The sequence below is a fragment of the Empidonax traillii genome, unplaced genomic scaffold (genome assembly GCF_003031625.1).
Source record: "Empidonax traillii isolate 1590-97213 ecotype Southwest subspecies unplaced genomic scaffold, ASM303162v1 scaffold660:size391163, whole genome shotgun sequence".
NCBI lineage: Eukaryota > Metazoa > Chordata > Aves > Passeriformes > Tyrannidae > Empidonax > Empidonax traillii.
In genome coordinates, this window is record NW_020955853.1 from 22195 (window position 1) to 46070 (window position 23876).

Genomic DNA, 23876 nt, shown 5'->3' on the forward strand with positions numbered 1-23876 from the left:
TGCAAGAGGCCTTGCTGGTCATGGTTTTCTGTAGTGGTAAAATCTGTGAATCTGGCAAAGAGATGAAAAAAAGCTTTGTTGAGAGATCACTAATATATCTTCCTTTCAATTTCTCCCGGCAGAAAAGCCACCAGAACATCTGTCTCTTACACTCTGAGCTTTCAGACCTTGGTGGGAGGGACATTTTAATCTGTAACTGTCTACATATAAAGGAATGCTGGCCCTGGCATGGGTGGGAGATGGAAAGAAGGATAAAATGGAAAACACGGCCTTTGATTAGAAGGCAAACTGTGCTCTAATGGAAGTGATTAGGGACAAATTGTAGACTTTGTTTGTCCATAAGACAACAGAGTGCTTTTCATGTGTGGTGGCCTGGAAGGCTGCCAAGATGTTCCTCAGTAACTAATCCCAAGTCAGTTCTGGGCACAGAAAACAACACCACACATCTAACACTCACCAAGGGAAGAGGATCAACACTAATGGTGGTGATCACTGCAGAGATCAAGTTCTCACTTTCCCATCAGGAGTTCTCCCTAACTTGTCTGCTTCCCAGAGAGGCAGTGTTGAAACAATTCAAGAGGAACTGGGGTGGATCATTATAAAGAGAGTCATTTCTGCAGTGAAGCTAATGGTGTGATGGCTAGTGAATGGCTAGGAAAGAACAGATCCAAGATGGACCAAGCCTTACTTTGAAAGGAGTCAGTCCTGCCTTGTCTTACTTCTCATATGAAAATCCCCTCTTTCTGTAACACCATATAAAAGCATGTCCTGCCCAAAGAAGTGCTCCTGTGGGCCTTTGTCACACGGAGCCACTGTCATCTGGAAGGTGTCCTGCCTCTTGTCTGCCAAGACAGCTGCCACTGGTCGCTTGAGAAAACATCCTGTGAAGCTTAAGATGCCAGTGTAACAAGAGACCACTGGCACATATTTAACATGCACTTGTCTCCTTTGTGCTCCGTTATTATGGAATCACAGAATCATTAAGGACGGAAAGACCTCCAAGATCATGGATTCCAACTCTTAACCTAACACTGCCAAATCCACCACTAATCCACATCCTTAAGTGCCACGTCTACATAATTTTTGAGCACTGCCAGGGACAATGATTCCATCATTTCCCTGGGCAGCCTGTTCCAATGCTTGACCACCCTTTCAGTGAAGAAATTTTTCCTAATATCCAGTCTTAACTTCCCCTGGTGCAACTTGAGGCCATTTCCTCTGGTCCTGTTGCTTGTTACTTGGGAGAAGACGCCAACCCCCACCTGGCTACAGCCTCCTTTCACATAGCTGTAGAGAGCAATAAGGTCTCCCCTGAGCCTCCTTTTCTCCAGGCTGAGCCCCCACATCTCCCTCAGCTGCTCCTCAGGAGACTTGTGCTCCAGACCCTTCCCCAGCTTCTTTGCCCTTCTCTGGACATGCTCCAGCACCTCTGTAATCACTGCTCAAGTAACTCAGCCACATCCCTGCTGATTTTTGATGCTTCCAAGTGAGCTCTGGGATTGAGGCAACCCCTTTAAATAAGGCAGCTGTCTCTGTGGATGCCTGAGGAGGAGAGATGGAGAGTCTGACTCTACATGTGCACGCACAGTGCAGCAAGGAGAAATGCCACCCAGAGGGATGTCCTGTGTTAGCACAGGCCCTTGGAAACTGCCTTGGAAACACCACTGCCAGTACAAGTGCTGGGCCCTGGCACTGTCCCACTGCCCATGGGACACTCAGTGTGATGGGTTCACTCTGTGCTAATGAGCTTTTCTAAACAATGACCAGACATGGTTCAGGGAATAGCACAGTCCCAGGCCAGGACCTTTCCCTAATGGGCAGTGGGAATGTAGCATCCTGGATTTAGGTAGATGGGAATAGGGAAAATAGTTTGGCTCCACCTTCTTTCCCTCCTGGCCAAGGAATGAACTTGTTTTTTATAGAAATAAGGAAGTGCTGAACATTGTAAAGCAGAAGGGATCTTTAAATGTGGAAGCATTGGTCCATTATCACTCTCTTTTGGGGAGGGGTAGGGGTTTCCTCAGCTAGTCATAAATGCTGTCATCATTTTTCATGTAGTGGAACAGATACCAGGTTTGTAAATAGTTCTTATGCACATCATATCCTTCATAGTGTCTTTTTCTAGGTGGATTTGGGTTTTCATGCAGTGCCCTTTGAAGTCTAATTGGAGGTGCTGCTGGGATGAGAAGCTCAGTGAAATAAAGTTCTGCAACCTCATGGCCAAAGCTGGGAATGTGATCCTAGAGTCAGAGTATCACAGAATAGTCAAGTTCCAACCTCCCAGCCATGAGCAGAGACACCTTTGACTAGATCAGATTGCTCAAAGCCCCATCCCACCTGGCCTTGAACACTTCCAGGGCTGGGGCATCCACAGCTTTTCTGGGCAACCTGTGCCAGTTCTTCATCACCCTTATGGTAAAGAATTTCTTCCTAATCTCCTAATCCTAATATCTCACCTAAATCTACCATTTTTTAGTTTGAAGCCATTCCCCCTTGACCTGTTACTATTTGCTACTGCAAATACTTCCTCTCCAGATTTCTTTTATTATATATGAGGGTTTCTCACTGTTTACCAAGCCAAGACTGCCTTTTACCTCCCCACAAGGGGAATTTGAGCCAGGCAGCCTTTTCTGTGTCTGCCTTTCTATGTGAGCCTTATCTAGAATAATCTTTGAGCACCTGAATGTCTCTGCATCAGCAGAATGAGTTTTGGGGGCTGGTAGCCATAATAGGACATGTCTATCTGATAGCAGGCCTTGGTTATTAGGGATAGAGCTGACTTTGAGATGTTCTGTGGTGTGCTTTTAGCTTTTCTTCTCTGTGATCAGCACCAGCAGCAAATGGGTGTACATAAAACAAAACACCCAGCTACATTCCTCACTCATTTCCATTGATCTAAATCCAGATTAATTTCACTTTAGTGAATGAGTAACTAAGCAAGAGAGTTGGCCTGTCACCAGACTTTGCACTAATTAGTATTTTTCTTACCAGTGCCTGCAGAAAAGCCAATCTGTTTTGTATTCTGAGCTGGAAAACACGCTCTGGTTTGCGGTAATTTTCATCACCAGCATGTATGTCATTCCTCCCAGCTTCCACAACCTCTTAGAAAAGCCTGTTGCTGGGCAAAACAATTCCGCCAACTTCTGGTGCTCATCAAGTGTGGGGCATGGAACGCTGGACATGGTCTCTGCCTTGGGGACTTCCCTGGAATTCACGCTGGCCTCCATTTGCTCATAGCTGGTTTTTGTGATTGCCGCTTTCCAATGCAGATAGATGCGCTTTTGTGAAACACCAGCACAGACCTGGGTGAGTGGCAGCTGTGCTCTGTGGCAAGGGGAGCTCTGCCTTTGTTGGAGGGGTTGGTCCTCGCTCTGGGTTATTCAGAGCCTCAATTAAAGGAGGCAATCCATGGTTATTAGTTGTGCTCACTGGGGCAGAGCACAATGGGGTCGGCTCGGTGTGCGAGGGAACCCCCTGGATGGTTCAGACAGCCCAGGCCTCCCAAAGACCCGGGGAGGGGAGGACAAAGCTTCGGGTGCTGGTGCCAGGCAGGGACACTGGGACTGAGCATGTCAAAGGCAGCCCTGCTCTCTGGAGGGGTGGTGGGGAGATGCGTGGGAATGGTGCTGGTGCCAGCAGATCTTGGCAGTGGGGCCTTTGTTCACTGCCGGTATTTGCTGAGCTGATGGATCCCATTTCCATGGCCCTGAAGGAGGAGGTGGCAGAGGGCCAACTGGTCCACACTGGGACTTGTGCAGTGTGTTTTAGAGTTATTAAAAAAGTTCTTTTAAGAAATGGATGAACTTCCTTAGCCCTATTTTCCATCTTCTGCTTTCCACCTCTCTTATGTGTTCTGCATAGTTTTTACAATGAATTTACACATTTTGCCACTTCATGCTTTTGGCCACTCTAGCCAATGCAATTATACAGAGTATTTATGATCTTATCAGGAACTGCTAATTAAAAGCTTTAATGTGTCTAGCCATTTCTTTGTAACAGACTTCACTGTTCCTTACTTCACACAGAAAGTCCCAGCCCAGCGCATGTCCTGATACACTTCTGCAAGCACAAACTCATTTTTTCCACGATCTTCATCCAGAAAAAATTTCTTCGTCAGGTCAATACTTAAAATATCCACTCCTCAAGGCTGTACCTCCGCAAACCAGGTCTGGAAATGACCCTGCAGGGTTGATTTTCTGTAGTCCTCCCTGATAAAACCAAAGCTGATGGCCCTGTGCTGTTTGTGAGTCCTCCTGGCTGTGCTCTCTTTGTATTCAGAGACACATGAGCATCTCAGTGAAGCTCTGTGTCTGCTCTTCCCTGCTTTTATTTTGCTTTGTGCCCATTGCATTCTCTATAAAGTGTGAGAAATAACCACTAAAGAGCTCCAAGAATTACTTTTCGAGGTATCAACTATACTAGTTGTAATCTGCCTCTATGTTAATCCAGAAAGATTGATAAATTGATTATTAGGTTGGATATTAGGAAAAAATTTCTTCACTACAAGAATGGTTAAACCATGTAACAGGCTTCCCAGGGAAATGGTGGAATCACCAAATCACCATTCCTGGAAGTGTTCATAAAATGAGTGGAGATGGCACTTAGGGTTATGCTTTAGTGGATATAGAGGTATTTGGTTAAAGTTGGACTTGATGATCTTGGAAGTCTTTTCCAACCTTGATGATTCAACTGTGATTCAGTGTTTCTATAGGATGAGGCGGGGGGAGGAAATGAAAGAAGTAGAGTCTGACCAGTTCTCAGTGCCCCTAAGAACATCTTCATGCAATGTGAGATGCAATGAGAGCAACTTTGTTTTAGCACTGTACTGAGGTGCAAACCCACACAGTGACTGTGCTGAAGAGGATCACACTGGATCCCTGTGCCAGAGGATGCAGACTGAGGATGCAGAGCTGGCTGTGAAATCCCACTTCCCAGCTATGTAGCCCCACCTGTTGCAGCAGTTCCCACCATAAACTCTGCAGGAGGCATCACTTAGGGGGGAAAAGTGGTCCAAAAGGAAAGAAATTATTTGTTATTTGGTCTAAATTTGAAGTGCAGGTTCCAGGAGTCCTTGGAAAAAAATAGGTATGTGTAACTAAAAAATAAAAACACGCCAGATCTGTCAGATGTGCTTTAAAATGCTCAGTGACTCTGCAAGGACACCTTCTGGGGGTCAATTTCACTGCAGACCACTTGCTGAGCTGCTGCTGAGGCACCTGATGTGATAGAGTAAATCTGTCCTTTCCTGAGTCCACGAGAGCTTTTTTGAAACCATTTTCCTTCTCAAGCTGGAGAGGAGTGTACATGATGAGCAATTGCTGAACACTGTCCTTCAGGACTCATCAGAAGCTCTCGAGCTGAAATACTGTACTGCCTGCAAGATTTTATTTTATTTCTATTTTAAAAGTCAATTCCAAATCTCTCATTCCTAACTGGCAGCAGATAAAATTATCCACCTCCCACACCACATACCCCTAGGTGCATGGGCTTGCAGACATAATATTTTGTAGGAAAAGAAACCTCTCAGAATTGGTTTGGGACCTCTTAATTAAATGCCTGTCAAAGGGAAAATGCTAATTTACCAAGGTCAAAACTTACTGGGCAAAACCAATTCAGATAAGTTTTTGGTCATGGAGAAGGATTGAGAAAACAAGCTTTGAAGCTTTTGAAATGTCTTATTTTGAACTTATTTTTTTTTTTGCAAAGCAGAGAAATTCTGGTTTTGGTTCAAAACATCAATTACTTAATATGTTTTAAAAAATCAATGCAAACCATGTTCCCCTTCAGAGATTCAGCGTGCTCAGCTCCCTGGAGAGGGACCATGGGGACAGGTACCACCGTGCTGACTTTGCAGGTCCTCTGGAAACCCAGGTTTTCTCTTTGGTGGTTGTGTAGCTGAAAATTTTACAGCATTAACTCTTCCTGGCATGTCCATGGGGAGGCATTGGTTGTGCTGCTGGCAGACCAGCAGAAGAATAGCACAGTCTGATTCCAAATACGTGAATAAGACAGCACAGGTATGCTGCACAGTGAGCCAGCCCTGTATTAATGCAGGGGAGTTGATCAATGGGGGCTCTTCTAGCACAGATAAGCTTTTGGTGGGGAATGAAAATCACAGTACCCAGAAATGGCAGGGTGGCATCTGGTGATTAGTATCCATGTCCTTTCTGCCTCTTGGGTAATTTCCTTTTTGTGGTCTGGTTTGATTCTCTCCCTTTCCCCTTCTTGCACGATTGTCTTGTCTGAAGCATCTTTTCAGACCTCCTTAAAAATGAGTGGTTAGCACTTTTGTGCAGGAAAAATTTTCAGGGAGAAAGGAAGAGAAAAATGACGTTTGAACTATGTGCACCTGGCTTGAGTAACACAGCCCAGGTTGTGCCTGCTTTGGGTTACTGCCCATAAACCCCTGATTTACAGACTCCAGCTGTCACATCCTTTGTGTAGCACAGAGTCGAGGGGGCAGATGCCCTCAAAAGCACTTCCTGCTTAGTTGCTTTTCCTTCAGCTGCTTTTAGGTTTCAGAATTGAGATTACTGAAGTGCCCACGGGAAGGAAACGCCCAGATCTCATGCAAACCTCCTTAGAAAGCAAGGGCCTGGTGGCATGTGTGGAGCTGGGACATGGATGAAGCTGTCTGGATAAAATTAATATTGGACTGAAGTTATCAAGCTGTAAAACCCAGATAGTTTCCAAAAGTTCTTTACAGATTTAAAGACCCTTATAGATATCAGTGACCCATTTAAATCCTTTGCAGGTAAGGAAGCAAACACTGGGCTTGCTTCTGCCATCCTTCACTCATTTTGAACAAGATTTTTTTCCAGCTGGACTCCGTAGCAGACTCGACTCTCTGGACTGGAAGGTAGAGACAGAGCTGGTCTGAGATTGTGGTGGCACCTGATCTGGGGCAAGCCCTTTTTCTCACGTGATCAGTCACTTTGTCCTTATGCTGTTTTTACTGATGTCCCCAAGGTTTATCCCCATGAAGATTATCAAGTGGATGGTTTGCTCTTAAAGGATCTCTTCTGAAGAGCTGTACCACCACAGGTGTCCCATTGCTTCCTCTAGTTGGTGATGGGGCTTGCGCATTCCCACCTCTACCTTCTACCTCTGAGTGACCAGTTCAGTGTCTTGCCCAGGAAAGGCCAAATTCAGGTAGTGGCAGGATGTGGTCTGCAACCAGGCAAACTTCTGAGTTTGCCAAGGTGCATCCATAAAATAACATCCTTCTGCTGGGATGCTACTTTATCCTGGTTTCTTCTGAGAGGAGACTAAAGTCACTTATTTTCCTTAAACCCCCTCTATTTTGTAAAGGTGATGTTACAAATCTTCATAAAACAAAAACAAACTCTTAACTGGAGTCATGTCTTGTATTTACACAGAAATTGCTTTGTTTTCCTTTCATGGTATATTTATACTGCTGCTGCTCGGAGTCCCAAAGCCACTGTTACAGTAGCCCCCAAAAATACCCACGTGGAAGACAATACTGATCGATTTGCAGTTGTATAATTACACCAGAAGAGTAATGCCTGTCAGAGTCCCTCTTAGACATGTCCTTGAGCTTTATTTCTCTCTTGGAAGTTATTTCAGAACAACTAGTGTATATTTATTGATCAGCTGAAGAGCCATCAGCTTTGAAATAAGATGTTTCCAATTAATTCACTTTTGGAACTCCTGTGAGGTAACAGAATCCCTTGACTGGATTTCTTGTTAGTATTCTGGACAAGTATTTGCTTTCACAGAAATTTAACAAATAAAGTAACATTTTCAGTCTTCCCAGGATTTGCTTTTTAAAAAAATCAATTATAAACTCTTACTTGGCATTCCTGTCCCTGTGTTGTGGCACATGGGAGGATAATGGACAGCCTGTCTTGTACCTCCAGCCAGCAGTGGGAACTGATGGCTTCAGCAGATCTGTAGCTGCACTGCTCCGCTGGGCTCATCTGGGGAATGTGCCTTTCATGAATGCTGAGTGCGAGATTGATGGGGTTTTATAGCAGAAATACTGTAATGTTCCTGTTCAGTGAGAGCCAACCTACTGGAGCTCTGCACTGAGTTTATTTTTAATCATCTCAGTTGTTTCAATTACAGGACTAACACAGAACTGCTACTTTAAAAACCAAATGAAACAAAAACGTGTCTCTTGTATTGATAGCATTTTACAACATTTGAGTCCATCCTAAAACCAGCCATTGCTGTAAGAGATTTAGGATTTATTTTTTGTTGCTGCCATCTCCCTGTTGTGAAATTTGCTGCTGGCAGAATTTTGCTTCCATGTTATTTGTTTAATAGCACAGGAAAAAAAGATAAGAGAGATCTGCTCCTGATATGCTCCTGAAATGCTTCTCCTGTTTCTCCAATCAACGCTTGTATATGTGGTATTGATCCTTATAAGTTTCTAAAGGAGTATAAAGTACAGATGTTTCAGCTTGACTCTGCTCTCACTGTTCATTACATTGGTGGATATTGAATTGATCCGCATCCAGCAGTGCAAAATCCAGGTAGATAAAAGCTTTATTTTTTAAAACTTCATGAGTGAGAAGGGGAGAGAGAACGCTGGAATTTTTCAATGCTTGGCAAGTTCTGAAGCTGTTTTGGACTGTTTCCAAGTTAGACAGTCTACCTGGAGTACTTTCTGTTGCCATCTACAGGCTGTTCATTCCCATTTACATCCCTAAGGAAGCACTATGTGCTGATCTCTTCTTCTGCACTTTTGAGATCCTCACTTTGGTAGGTGGGGTAGCTTTGTCTCCCCCCAGCCAGGTGAGTAATACCTTTTGTCCTTGGGACACAGGGCCAAGCAGGAAACTTTTTCAGCCTTCCAGTACCCTGTTCTCTCCAGACTATGAAGTACAGGCAGTGAACACACATAAAATTATCCCAAGGAGCCCAGAAGCTGGGTCAGGAGTGACATGTTCAATCTGTGCCTATAGAGTAGCCCCTGGGGAAAGGATTGTTGCTGTGGCTCCTGCCTCCTGGAGGATGTGCCCCAACTGAACTCCATACTGTCATCCTGTTGAATATTTTGTAGGTCATCAGCATGCAGACATTTTCCTGGCAATTCATCTGCTAAGGCAATGGTTGATCACTCAAGAGAAACCCTGTGGTTTGCTAGGATCAAGGACACTTTGCACGGTGAGCCTTCACCTTTTTCCCAAAACAGGAGAACCAGAGAGAAAAGGGTGAACTCCTGTCCCAGAGCGTCAATCAGCTCCCAGCCTGGATGGAAAGCACTGCAGCTGCTAATTGCTTTCCTCAAAACCTTGTGCTGTTTGCCGACAAGCTCCTTGGCACACAGTCTGTGTGTTTGTTTAGGGGCAGACACAAGCAAATTAGCTTGGAAGTGCTGAGGTCTGATGCTATATTCACAGTTCCCATAGTGCCACTTATTCCCTGTGGGAGCATGTGCAAATTAATTCTGTATGCTGCTCACTTAAATGGTGCTAATTGCATCCGTCCTCTTGACAATATACTTCTGCTGCCAGCCCGTCCAACGAGCTTCTTGCGTTTGTGTGGGTGCAATCCAGAGCATCCTGCAGTGTAGGTGTCTCTTGGAAAGATGAGTCCCCACCAAGATTCAGGAACTTCTCTAGGAAATTTTAAAGGACATCTAAAGATGGGCTAAGGGTTAGAGTATGAGATCAGCCTGGAGATAGGACTGATGGGTTGTAAAGCATTGCCGGTGGGGGTGTGGTTGTGTAGTTATCACTTCTTCTGTGCTGTTGGGGTGTGAGTAACTGCAGTAGTCTGGTCCTTTTTGGAATGAAAATCCGGACAATGGGACAGAAAGAAATGAGAACCAAAAAAGACAATGAATGGTGACAAAAGGAGGAGAGAGAGAAGCCTGGATCCAGAGCAAGAAGATGGTATAAATACACAGCCTAGCCTGCCACATTATGGAGAACACAGTATTTTTCATGCGATCAGTTCCATTCTAAGTGAGGCAGAACAGGAAGAAAAGTGCAGGAGAATAACTTAACTTTTTTTTTTTTTGTTAATATTTTACTTCTTCACCTTCAAAAAGACTTCAAGTGTTTTGCAAAGGCCAGAACTACCTGCATTTCCTCTGCCCCTACTTAAATAAGATACAACATTTCTTGGCTGTGAACTCAGCCCCTTTCCCACTTTCCCATTTGAACTGAATGCATTTAAAAACTGGTGACCTGTGACCATAAAATGTATGCTCAATTTATGCTCAAGAGGGTCCTTTTGGTCTTTATTAGAGAACTCTTAGCAAAGGATGCTATTTATGGGCTGTAACTGAACTAGGAACCATAAATGTGGCCTGAAGCATTTCTGGGCAATGCAGTGCACTCGCCTGTAGTGGTGTCTGGCACGTTTTGACCCAGGCAAGCTCAAACTCATGGGAATATTTCTAGGGCCCAGCTGAGTACTTACAACATGCCAGGGGAGTGTTCATGGTCAGCAGCTCCCTCGTTTTGGAGGCTAAGACCATTTTCTAGTATAGATATGGGCTTGAACCTGCCTTGGCCTCAGTGCCCAGTAATGCACCCAACCATGCGTGTTTTAATTGGAGGGATGTAACTGTGGTGCCTTTGATAGATGTCTAATTTGGGAACCATGTGTCCCTTGGTTCCCTCTATAAACAATGGAAAGAGAGTAGCTTTTTCAGGGCTACATCAGGGCGCCTAAATTGGGTTTCTGCTCTGAATTGCCCTTTGAAGGAACGCTGCTTCTCCACTCCTATAGAAGGAGCCAGAGGAGTGTGTCCTCTGACCTGGGACCTAAATGTGTGTTGCATGAGTGCTCTCTGGGGTATAATAGCTCATAGTAGTTGTGCTTGCCCTCTGTGTGGAATGTAACATCTACTGGACAGTGTCAGCACTGAATGCGTGGTCACAAAAAGAACCACATTTTCTGGCTGCTGTGCTGGCAAACGGGGAGAAAGCCTTGTGAACACAGACATTCACATTCCAATTCCAGTCTCTTGGTACCTTCTCAGCAGCCCAGGGAACCTGGGGAGCAGTTCAGGTGGGTGCTGGTGCATTTAAACATGTGACAGCCTTAGGATATTATGGGGAGTAGGGCGGGCAGACTACAAGGTCTGTTGAGGGGATGGTTTGTTATTCACTTCCCATTTCATCATGAGCATTTATGAGGTCTACAAGGGAACAGGAGAGGACTTCTGTCAAACCCATGCAGTGACAGGAAAAGGGCAATAGTTTTAAGCAGGTTTAGATTAGATATCAGGGTGAGGGTGGTGAGGCACTGGACCAGGTTTCCCAGAGAAGCGGCAGATACCACATCCCTTGAAGTGTTCAAGTCAAGTTGGATTGGCTCTGAGCAACTTTGTCTAGTGAAAGGTGTCCTTGCCTGTGACAGGTCCCTTTGAACCCAAACTATTCCATGATGCTGTGATTTTATCACTGTAGTGACAGAGAGCCTTTGTGTGTAAATATGCAAACCTCATTCAGAATCAATGCAGGCATCCTTTGAAAGAAAAAAGGTGGAATCAACCTCAGGTTCAACAGCCATGAGCAGGTGATTTTCCTGGCACTGTTGGACTTCAAACAGTAGGTACAGTATAATTTCAGAAAGGAAGGAAGAGTTGCACAAGGCATTAAACTGCAAGGTGGAATCATATAATTGCTCCAATGCTCTGTAGTACCAACACCTCGGTACAAATTATAATGTTAGTGTAGATGCAATTGCAGTATCATTACACTGTCAGTGCCACCACTGTAGTTGAAAATAATCCCAGCTTTTTCCTTACAAATTTGTTTCCCTAGTGGGTGGCACTTTATGGATTGGTTCATTTGCAGGTAAAGAATATCTGACAGTAAACATTTGCCAAAACATGTACAGTGAATATGGGCAGAGTGTGGAGGTGTTTTTTGAAAGAAGTATTTTTAAAAGAATGGGGGAAAAAAACCTCCTTAAATGTTGAGGCTTGATAATGGTCCATGTACAATGTTTTATAGAAGAAAAAAAAAAGAAGAGCATATAGAGGCAGAACTATATATAGGAGTCATCAACTGACTGCAGGGAATTAAATATGCTGGAGGAACTGCTGCATAGAGAACTGCCTGAGTAATTAAAGAACAGAGCTAATGGGCTCTGAGAAACTACTTCCATGACATACTCTTGATTATAAAAAAAATTTTCTCACCAGGCCCTCCCCTTCAAGTGTAAGTGTCAAAGGGAAAAATTATTTCAATGTAGAAAAAATGTGCAATACTGTCTACAGAAAGAACTGCAGCTACTCCACCCATTTCTCCAAATCTCTCTTTCTTGCAAGGCTGTCTGGTCTAAGGTTTTGGGAGACAGCTTTTAGGGAGACCTGCATTTGTCCAGCTATTACTTTATCTGTGGACAGAATTGTAGGGGGTTAAAGAATATTGTCAGGTGATGAGACAACTCAAATGTCTAGGTTGGGAGTATCTCAACTTTTGAGATAAATTGGGGGCTTTCTGTTGTGGGAATAGAATAATGATGGAGATACAGAGAGTAGTTGAATCTCTGGATATACTACTAGGATTCTGGAATCCTAAAATTCTCAGTTTGGGGAAAAAAAACCAAACAACGAAACATGGTAATAAATAGTGTTTGTTTTAACCTTATTGTGTTTCTCTTCTCACCTCTCTACTTTATTCTTGTTGAACTTGACAGATACACATGTTCAGCATTCATTATACACAAGTCCCCAGAGGAGCTCTTGGCAGCTGAGGGCTTACTTATTCTTGAAAGAATTAAAATGGAAATTATGAAACGGTTTCAGCAGAGTCTTAAGGATATAAGGATGGAGTGCTGGTGACAGAGGGGTTTTTTTAGCACTGTACAGGGAAGGTTCCTCAATAGAAATCCCTAAGGGGCAGCAGAATCACAGCATTCCTGGCCAGGAATTGCAATAGCAGACACAATATTGTCACTTGAACAAAACTTCTCCTTCTCCTTCCTTCTCCTTCTCCTCTTTCCCTCCTTCCTTCCGTCCTTCCTTCTTTCCTCCCTCCCTCCCTCTTTCCTTCCTTCCCTCCTTCTTTCCCTCCTTCCTTCCCTCCTTACTTCCTTCCCTCCTTCCTCCCTCCCTCCTGTCCTTCTCTCCCCCAGCTCCACACACCTACCTCTTTTTCTCTACTCTTTTCTCATTTTCTTTTTATTTTTACCATTTTTTCCTCTTCTATTTCCTTTAATTTCTTTTGAAATGGCTTAGAGGCAAAAAGACTTTCACTGTCAGATCAGTCAAGTTGTTCTTTTCCAAGCTCACAGCCCTACTGTTAAAGATTTAACCACAATAGGTTATTAATGCTATTTTAGTGGTAGTGAAAATTCCTGAGCTGACACGCTCTTCTGACATGTCTCTCACAGTGCACGGACTCTGTAAGACATATTCTCTCTCATTTTTAAGATATTTGACAGGTTTGATATCTTTTTCGTAGGGAAGATTTTAAAGAATGGTATGTAAAAGCGAGGCTTAAGTCTCTCCTTGTCATCAAACAGATATCAGTATGATTGCATATAGAAAAGGGTGTTGCCTGAAGTGAGATCACTTTCAGAAAGCTACATTGTTCTTCCTTGAATAAGAAGCTCATACAAAGCAGGGACATGGGCAGCTTTCTGGGCTGCAAACACACATTGTTGGGTCGTGTCCAACCTCTTATCTACCAGCACCCCCAGGTCCTTCTCCCCAGGGCTGCTCTTGATCTGTTCATCCCCAGCCTGGATTGATACCAGGGGTTGCCCCAACCCGAGTACAGCACCAGCACTTGGTCTTATTAAACCTCATGAGATTCTCATGGGCCCACTCCTCCAGCTTGTCCAGGTCCCTCTGGATGGCATCCCATCCTTCGGGTGTGTCAGCTGCACCCCTGAACTTGGTGTCATCTGCAGATTTACTTACTCAGAGTTTCCTAATCACGATAATTATGGGCCTTTGATATGATAATAGTGTAAGGCTATTAAAAATGAAAAATGGTTCATATGTACAGTCAGAGAGCAGTTTGCCTGATCTCACTCACAAAAAAAAAAAAAAAAAAATTTGATGTTGAAGCCAATGAGTAAAGTATTACAGAATGGGAATTATTATGCATCCCTATTCAAGGATTATAATTTTATGAGAAAGAGGTCATCTCTAACAAAACCAATTTCCTTCCATGGAGTTACAGTTTGGTTGATATGGTAACTACCTCGATAAAGTACATTTGTTCTTTGATAAAGTAAATTTTTTCTTGGGCATTGTTAATACATATTGCATAGCATTTGCATTAAAAAGTAACACTCTACAATGGATTAAGAGCTGACTGATCTCATGTAGCAGGTGTCAGTGGAAAGTCATCATTCCTAGTGCAACTGTAAAGGGATATATAGCACTTCTGGTGTTACTTAAAATTTCCATGAACCACATGGGCATAAATGCAAAATCCTTGCTGATAAAAATTGTGGATAAAGCAAAGGATTGATAGAATTTTATATAAAGCTGCAGACAGGGAAGAAGTTCTGAACAAGATGTATTTAAAAGCAACTGCAAGCTTTTATAGATTTGAATGACATGGCCAGGGCGACATAATGAGGAGCAGAGGCTGAAAGCTCAGGTCAGTCAGTTATATCTTCTCTTCTGCAAATCTCTAAATGTTTATGAATTAGCAGAGTTGTACCTGCAATGCAGAGTTTGTTACTGTCCCTGCCATTTGCTCATTACTGCAAATCCTCTGAGCATCTCAAGTATTTTCTCAAAGGTTGGCCTGGAAGCAGCAGAAAGAACAGGCATAAACAGTCTTTGACATTAAATTGTTCACCTATATCAGGGATCTCATGCAGGAGAGGGACATTTGTGTTTTCTTCCCTAAGAATGTACCCCTGGGTGTAGCAATGAGACCCAGTTGCTGGTTGGGTATGATGGATGGGTTGTCAGTCCTGCACTCTGCTCCTCTGGACACACACAGCTGTGCTTTTAAATGGGGTGGTAAAGCACCAACCTCGTTTGTGCCTCCCTGAATTATTTTGTAGCTGGAAAGGGAAGCATTGTAATAATTTTCTTTTCCTTGTGGACTATTTATGCATGTTATCAGATGTAGGCAGGAAGGGAGGAGCTAAAAGGAGTAGAGGACATTTGTAAAATAAATACCAATGTGAGGCCCCAGTTCTTCGAGCTGGAAGAAGAGGACAGCACATTAACTTTGGCCTTTCTATTTTCTGTGGTAAGAGAGTTCTGCACCAAGGCCAAGCTCATGAGTTTGCTGTATAGTCCACTCTTAAATTTCATCTGGTAGAGAACTTCTCTTTTGTGTTGGGAAGCTATGGAGACCTCTGATGGAGGGGAAACTGCTGCATGGTTTCACATGCCTAAAGTAGAGACCTAAGTGGGTTTGAGAGAAGTATCCTGGCTTTCAAACCAACAGGCATCATGAGGCAAAAGAGTAAACTTCTGTCTGAAGTTTACACGAAGTGACCGTGAGCATCAGTCAGTGCTGGTTCCTGGTTCCTGGTGTGGTGGGAAAAAAAAAATAAATTGGCTATTCTGAATTTTATCTACAGAAACAATGGATAACACACCCCTGCATGAGTAAACAGTGACTGTTCTCCCTCACTGCTGCAGCAAAGGGGTGGCTGGATGTGTTTGACTGCTTTTACTGCTGTGTTGGCTGTTGGAGCTTCTGGCAGTGGCTTTTAAGAGTCCCCTTTCTCTCCACTGAGATGAGAGTGCTTCATCTGCAGCTGATATACTGGACCATAAATTCATTAGAACAATAAAGCAGAAAAAATATCTGATTTAAGTGCTAGTCTTAATCAAACTTTGTGGAATATTGGATTTTTTTTACAAAGAGTCAGAAAGCAGTGGGAGAGATATAGGGCCTGCTGTCAATGCCATCGGAAAAGTCTATTTTTTTCTCAGGGTTTCAGATGTATCTTCACAAAAGATTTCAAGGCAGACCTAATGTAGAAAATCTTCAGAGAGCCCTGTTAGATTGTGCCCCAATGATGAAGGTGTTGCCTGGACTTGGGTCACCTTCATCTCCTGGCTCCCCATCCCTAAGGGAGCAGTTGGCTCTTGCAAGCACAACAATTAATAACACCTAAGGAATAACATACTAAGCACCAGGGGGAGAGGATACAAAATACCATCTGTATCAAGAGGAGTATTGCAACTGCAGAGGATGTGTGTGTTAGCATGGGTGCTACTGGGCAAATGAAGAGGGGAAACTTGGTTGTGTGCACCTGGTTGTCCTTGAAATCAGAGAAAGGACAACCTTTTGTTTAAAGGGTGAGAAGTCAGGGGTGCACTTTTATCATATTCTGTCACAGTAGAATGATTTGGGTTGGAAGGAAGGCACTTTAAAGATCATCTCATTCCAACTCCCTGCTATGGGCAGGGACACCTTTCATCAGACCAGAATACTCAAAGCACTGGACCCACTCTAACAAGTCTAATACATACACTTATATATAAGTAATACAGTATTTATATATTTTTATATATATCAACACATTGTTGTTGTCGTTATTCCAATATATGGGGTCTTGTGGTATAAAAAAGATCTTATATTCTCTTTAAACAAATTCTTGGAACTACCTGTCCCCATTGTTTACAGTTTCCTATTGATCTGGGAAAACAACGCATAAACAAAAGTGATTTTGAAAGCGCGGCAGGAAAGAGGTGAATAGACAGTTCTCTGTGATAAAGCATTTAACTGAGATTGTGTTGACACTAATCGGGAGCATGAGAAATGGCTGACAAAAGCTGGGTGTTTTCGTGACTCTTTGAAATCTGTGTACAGGGGTGAATATTTTTCAACATTTCAGTCATATTTAACTCTTTCTTCTTGAACAGCCACAAGGAGCAGACAGGTGGTTCTGGAGTAGTGTTAGCACGGGAATCACACATAACACAGTAAGATACAGGACAGCGTGCCTCACATTTTGTCCCTGGCACTCTCCTGTGGTGGTACCTTTGTGTGATTAAAGTCACTTCTTTGGTCTGAGTTTTGTATTCCCTTTCCTTCACAACATTTCAGGTTTGAGGTTTTCCTGTGTAGGAGCTGTCCTTTCTGAAAACTTTGGGCAGCACTCCGGTGTCAGCTGGGTCTTCCGAACTTACCTTCCAACCAAGATGGGAGTGGAGTCACAGTCTATATTTTCTTAAGTTTTTGTGACTTTCATGAAGTTTATAGACAGGAGAAAGAAAAAAACCCACACTACAGAGTGTTGTTCTAGCTGAGGGAAAGTCTCAGGTCATCTATTCTGCTTGTCTTCTTGTCTAGCCAGTCAGAAAAAAAAGGCTGAAACCAAGACATAGTATATTGGGTCTCTTGTCCATCATGCAGTCAGGGGGTAGCAGAGAGGAAGGATATTTAGGATGTGCAGAGAGTGGGTCAGAATTACTGCTGAGGGACCATGTGCAACTGTTGAACAAAACCCAGAAGGTCAGTCTTCACTAGTTCTGTAGCCCCCAAAATGATGTGTTTCCTTGTGATAATTTTTTTCCTGGTCCTTTTGATTTTCAGATGTCCTGTGTCCAAATGTCCACGTGGAAGGAGATCGATTCAAACACACCAGTGGGGGGACTGATGAGATTCCAGGTAAACAGATACTCTCTTCTGCTGTATCTCTGGGAACTGAAATAGTGTAACTATATGTGTCTAGTGTGATGCTCTGATTCATTACACCTTTCCTAGTTAGAGTTTATTCCAACATATTTATTTATTTATATTTATTCCAACATGTTTTCAGTGGCAGAGAAGTATATTAGACACTGTTGGGCTGCAAAGGAGTTATCTGTTGATAGTCAACAATAAATTAATAGAAGCTTTCTTTTTATATGACTAAAATTTTTTAAAAAAGTAAAAATGAAAGGAGCTTGGTTTGGTAGCTAGAGGAGTGCTATAAATCTTGGAGATCACTTTTTTTTTTTTTTTACCACTCTTATATTTAGTGAGTTTTAATGTCCATTTATTTGATCTGTGATTGTTGTGGGAAAGCCAAGCAAAATGGATCAACCACTAAAGAAATGCTTATGTGCAGATAGATAGATATAGACATAGATATAGATATAGATATATAGATATAGATATAGATATAGATATAGATATAGATATAGATATAGATATAGATATAGATAGATATAAAAGAATGTTTTCTGAGGGATTGGTAAGCACTGCTGAAACATCAAGAGGAAAGCCAGTCTAGTGATATCTCTGCTTTTTTTTGGGAGCTCTGATATATCTTTTCAGCCAGTTGAAGAGATTAATCTGTCATATATATGCATGAACTGTTCCTCTTTTCCAACCCCACAAGACTGTTTGAGCTCTTGGCAGAGAAAATGTGCCCATCAAGGATGTATTGGGAATATCTGTGCCTGACCCAAGAACATAAGTCACTGCAGTGGCTGTTCTGCAACTTGATTAGGAGTAGAAATGGTCAGTGTTTGATAGCTTTGCTCCTCACTTGGAGTTTTTTCACTGGGGGATTTTTGCTGCCTGCACAGAATATCAGCCCAACTGTGTTGTCCATAGGCAACTCATTTTGGCTGCAGCCTGATTACATCCAAGCCTGTGATAATGTTGGGTGATAACATCTTTTCTGGTCATTAAGCCCAAGCTCATAATCGCCAAACACCTATTTTGAACTGCTGGCTATTGATAGATCTTGAATTAACCTGTCCTGACAGTCCTCCTGTCCCTGGACTGAGCAAACCTCAGAGTTGTTCAGCAAGAGCCCTACTGATTCTGAATTAACCTCTTTGCAGTAGAAGATGCTGCTCAAAATCAGTAGAAGGATTGTGTCCCTTCTCAGATGATCATCTTCTATGTGATTCTTTCCAGAAGAATGGAGTAGGAAATGGCTGCCTATATGAGTTTTGAGTATCTTCAAAGATGAGTATTCCCCAGGTCCTCTGGGCAATGGTTCCAGTCCTGTCAATCATACTGATTACTTTTTATTTTCCTTTAATAGGGAATTCCTTAAGTAGAATTTAATTTATTGCAACATATCTGGTTAGGCTGATAGCTTAGGGCTGTAATTTATTTGACCTGAGGAAGCTCTATTCACTGTAAAGTGTAAATGTTCACCATGCCATACAGTGGTTTAACAACAGGATAGTTAAACTATTTGATTAAAAGTCATGATTCCAACAATACTGAGGATTTATAGAGGACTCCTGATTGATTCAACCTGGTGAGAAAACTATTTTTTTCTGTTCCTGTTCCTGGTGGCTAGGAAAAGGTATGCCTCCTCCCTGGAGAAAACATAATGGATGTTCTGGATCTGCTAAGGCTTATTGTGCTGCTGGAGATGGGTCATGTAGGACCAAAATGCTGTTCCACTCCTTATGTGCTCCTTACTTATTCTGTAGCATTTTCTGAAGACTCTGGGCTCCTGGGTCCAATTCCATCAGAAAATCATTGTCTTCTTCCAGCTAAACTGGAAAATATGCAGCACTGAGGGGGAAGCTGTTCCTCTGCTATTCATGTCCTCATATGCACGAGGATTTGAAGGTAACACCTGTGCCTTGTCTCCAGCTGGAACCAGAATTGGTCTTTGCCCAGCAGGCTCCTATTTTTACAGTACAAGCAAAGATAGAATTTAAAACATAAAAGGAGAAACTTTGGGACATGGAGGGGAACAGTTGTGTCACTGAGGTTGAGGGTAGTGAGGGGTGGCTCCATGCATAAACAAATAACTGCAACCAAAAACCATATTTGATCTAGAGGAGAGCAAACACTCTAAACTAGGTAAATCTCATATATCTGAGCTCCAGGAAGCATTTGCAGAGTACTGTATTGAAAGTCACTGCTACAGCGAAAAAGGGTAGAGATTAATAAAAGTAAAGTGAGAAACAGAAACTGGCTGGCAGTGAGACAATTATGAAGTTTCTAGGAAAGGAAATAAGTCAGAGGGCAGGCAGTGGTGAACTTCATCAGAGTCCAGTTTTAAGTAAAATCTCTCCTGTGAGTTTCCACTCTACAGATCAGGATCAAATATCCTTGAAGGAGGAACAAGTTGGCCCCAAAACCAGGTTGTTTTTCCAATTGACTTGGGACTTTTAGTCTAAAAGGCCTTTTATGGTAGGTATGGATCAATAACAGGACTATAAACTATAAACTCATACTGTGGATGGTGTCTTAGTAGATGTTTGTACCTCACAGTGCTGCACAGCTGGGGAGAAGGCAAAGATCATTATTGGCAGAGCAAAGTAGGGAAGAATTTGTGAGACTGGACAGGCCTTTGGTTACAGCTTATCTAGAAAAGGGTGTTCCGACACCTCCTTAGCTTAGGAAAGATGGATTTGGCCTTCAGGAGCTATTAGTGTGTTCAGGAGACAGAAACAGGTGAATAAAAATCTGGGTCTGGTTAATCTTGCAGTGTGCAGATGGAAAGGGGAGATACTACTGCTTCCTGTAAATAGATCAGGGAATAGCAGGAGGGAGATGGGGGAATCACTCAAGCTGAAGGACAAAGGCAATAGTAAGAAATAGCTATCAGCTGTTTAAGAGACACATTCAAGGCATTAGAAGGAGATTTCAAACTGTCAGAGATATGAAGTACTGGGACTAGAGGTGAAGTTGTACTAATGGAGACAAATAAACAGCGATGGATAGTCATGAGTCCTCTCGTAGCAGAGGTTTGTACTCTATGACCCTCTGGTATCAAGACATTTAAAGAAAAAATCAGTAGTTGTGGCATTCTGGAAGGGCTGCTACAGTGAAATCAGATTGCAATAGGCAAGAATATATAGGCAGCTTTACTTTACTATTGATACAAATTTTGGCAGTGAAGTGAAGCAGCATCTGCTTAACGGTACCTAACATGAATTGAGAATATAATATTGCTGGATGAATTAGAAATCACACAGGGAATTTTGAAAGAAAGCAAGAAATCATGGTTAGAGTATCATTATAAACATTGTTTCTTTTCCAGAAAATCCAATATTTTAAAACAATGCTTAATGATGGCTTAAAAAAAGTTCTCAAAACATCGTTACTACACTTTCTTTTGAAGAAAAATGAAGGCAAAAGAGGGTTTAATTCATCTGTCTTTAAGTATTTGATATAAAACCCCACTTATAATACTTTATGCCTCTTATTATGCTGAATTGTAATTTTCGTTCCATCAGCATTTAGCAGAGGATCACGACGAGGCAGGAAAATGCAATGATAACCTTTTGCACCTTGAAGATGTGCCACTTGTGTATTTTTAAGAACCATAATATTGCATCAAAACAACACATGAAAGTTATTCAGAATGAATTATATACCTTGAGGTTTTAGAACTTCACATTTGAATGATTTGCATTTTAAACTAGACCTGCAGGACATGGGATTTGGTTGCAGAAATCTGGATGATCCCTAGAATTAAGAATGAGCTGAGCTCTAGTCCTGAACATTACTTACCAGAGGAGATAATACTCCTCAGCAGGTACTGACTGCTGCTTTCAGGGGGAATCTGCCACAGAAGTAAAGAAAGTCTGCAGTGATTTACACAGAGTTCTAAAAAAATAAACCCCAGGGATGGACAATTCCAATCACTACCTGGCATTATCCATCCCACAATGGATAGTGTTAATGGGGTAAGGGAGGAACATGAAAGCACTGACTTTAACTCCTAAGTAGTCAAGCTGAAATTGCTTTATGGGTTGTACCACAGATTGACCTCAGCCTCCAACTCCCTTCCCCATCTCTGAAAGCTCCGTGTGCAAATGAGCAAAATGCCAACACATTTATGACCTCTGTGTTTTTCTGTAACTCTATAAAGGGTGTTGGGGCATTTTACGATGAAGGCCCTGGTTGTAAAACCCTCCAATTATAGGCTGCAGTGGCCGTATTTAACTGTCAGTGTGTCTCCAGTGTCCTGTGGTTTGCAGCACAGGGTTCACATTCCAGAGATGCTGGTGACTCACTAGCTAATTACAATATCCCTGGGACTATTTATATTTGCCCACTAAAACACGTTGTAGTAGTATGAGGAAACTGGAGTGTCCAGGCTGCTGAACCCACAGAATGAGCACATTAGACCACTGTCCTTACGGAGAAAAAAAAAAAGGTGTATTTGTGGTGCCTGCATGACAGGCACTTTGCCCTGTCTCTGCATTTGGCAGTTGTCTCGGGAAGCCCCAGAGAGGCCAGTGGATAGTCCATGAAAAGCTGCAGAGATTTGTAACAGTTCCCTGTCTTTGGACAGTGGATGCACAGGCACAGTGGTCACCAGCAAAGGCTGCACATGTGCAGTGACGGTGGAGCTGGTTATTCGTGCAGACAGCAACCACTCTCCTCTCCATCCTTGGAGTTAGACACACACAGGCAGGACTGGAAGCAGCTGTGACATTTATGGGAGGTAGGGCAGAAGGATGAAGTTTGGCTGTGCCATGGCACAGCAACTTGCTCTCGTGTTTTTCAGTGACCCATCACTAGGCAATAATAATAATAATGGGACAGGACTCATGGCTTCTTATTTCCCTCTCCCCCCCACTCGCTTTAGGAAGTCCCCCAGATAATTTGAAACTGGGCTGAGCTGAATTTGAAACTGGGTTCCTGAGATACCTCTGGCTATAGCTGCTGTATCTCATAAGAAGCAAACAGGGAAAGCAGCAACTGACCTCTACCTGTAGTCACAAGAGTTATTTGAGTCTCCCATGAGCTGGAGAAAATGGTTGGACTCGTGCTGTGAGATGGATTTGTCCTTTGGGCTGGAAGATGTGATACCTTCAGTGCAAGTGACCTTATCAAGTTCCTTTTGGCTTGTTTTTTGGGATCCAACGTGCAAGTCTTATTAACAGCAGCTGAGGGAACTGGAGTTGTTTAGCCTGGAGAAAAGGATGCTCAGGAGGGACCTTATTGCTCTCTACAAATACCTGAGGGGAGGTTGTAGTGAGGTGGGTGTCAGTCTCTCACTCCAGGTAACAAGTGACAGGACTAGAGGAAATGGGCCTCAAGTTACGCAAGCGGAAGTTTAGTTGGGATATTAGGGAAAATATCTTCACTGAAAGGATGGCCAGGCATTGAAACAGACTGCCTGGGGAACTGGTGGAATCACCATCCCTGGAAGGATTTTAAAGACATGTAGATGTGGCCCTTGGAGACATGGTTTAGTGGTGAACCCAGCAGTGTTGGATTAATGTTTGGACTTGATGATCTTAGAGATCTTTTCCAGCCATAAGTATTCTATGATTCTATGATTCTACTGTAGAATAGTTAGTCTCAACACTGTAACTTAGATCACTCTACTTAAAAGGTCTTTGAAGTTTTTCAGAGGTTGATAAATGGTTCACTCATGTTCAAGGGCATGTTAATAGCCAGTAACTCCAAGAAAACCAGTTCAAGCAGGCAAATAATTACCAATAAGTCATCTGTGGCTTCTAAGCATAGCCACTGCAGTCCTTTGGGCTGGCTCTAACATGAGCATTAGATGTGCACTGGGGCATGCCCAGTGTCCAAATTCCCCATTTATCCAGCATGAAGACCCTGGTTTCTTTTGGGCTTGTGTGCCAAGCAATTTCCTTTCTACATAAAAAAAAGAATTGGGGAGTGGAAGTGTAAAGACCCTCAGCAGGGAGTAGAGAGTCACCAGTGTGTGTATCTGGATTAGGAGCCTGGAAATACCAGAGCATCCTGCAAAGTGTGCATAGCCATGCTGTCATCAACAGAGCTGGGGTGAGTTCTTTGAATTAAAAAACCCCATGTTTTAAGTGAATTTTTTTCTTAGGTTGGTCAGAGAGGGAGCTATTACCTGAGATCATGGATCTCAGTGGACTTCTGGCACTGTGAATGACCTAGGTATCAGATCTGTGTTGGAGCAGGCAATCTGGCTGAGCTGCTCAAAGACATCAGGAAATACAGAGAATGAATGCTGAAATTACTTAAAAATGTGCTACTGCAGGAAGTAAGCTGGTAACAGCTGAGCAGTCCCTGTGAAAGGCTTTCCCTGGTCTG

At 42.8% G+C, this 23876-nt stretch overlaps 1 protein-coding gene across 1 annotated transcript in view; it reads left to right on the forward strand.

Annotated features, from left to right (window-relative positions):
- Positions 1-23876, forward strand: part of COL22A1 (collagen type XXII alpha 1 chain) — a gene marked incomplete at its 5' end in the record, with an annotated part of 191465 nt that overhangs the window by 17836 nt on the left and 149753 nt on the right. Inside the window, one exon of the mRNA XM_027899352.1 lies at positions 17457-17531. Within this exon, the coding sequence (XP_027755153.1) occupies positions 17457-17531 (75 nt within the window). The remainder of the gene's footprint in view (positions 1-17456; positions 17532-23876) is intronic.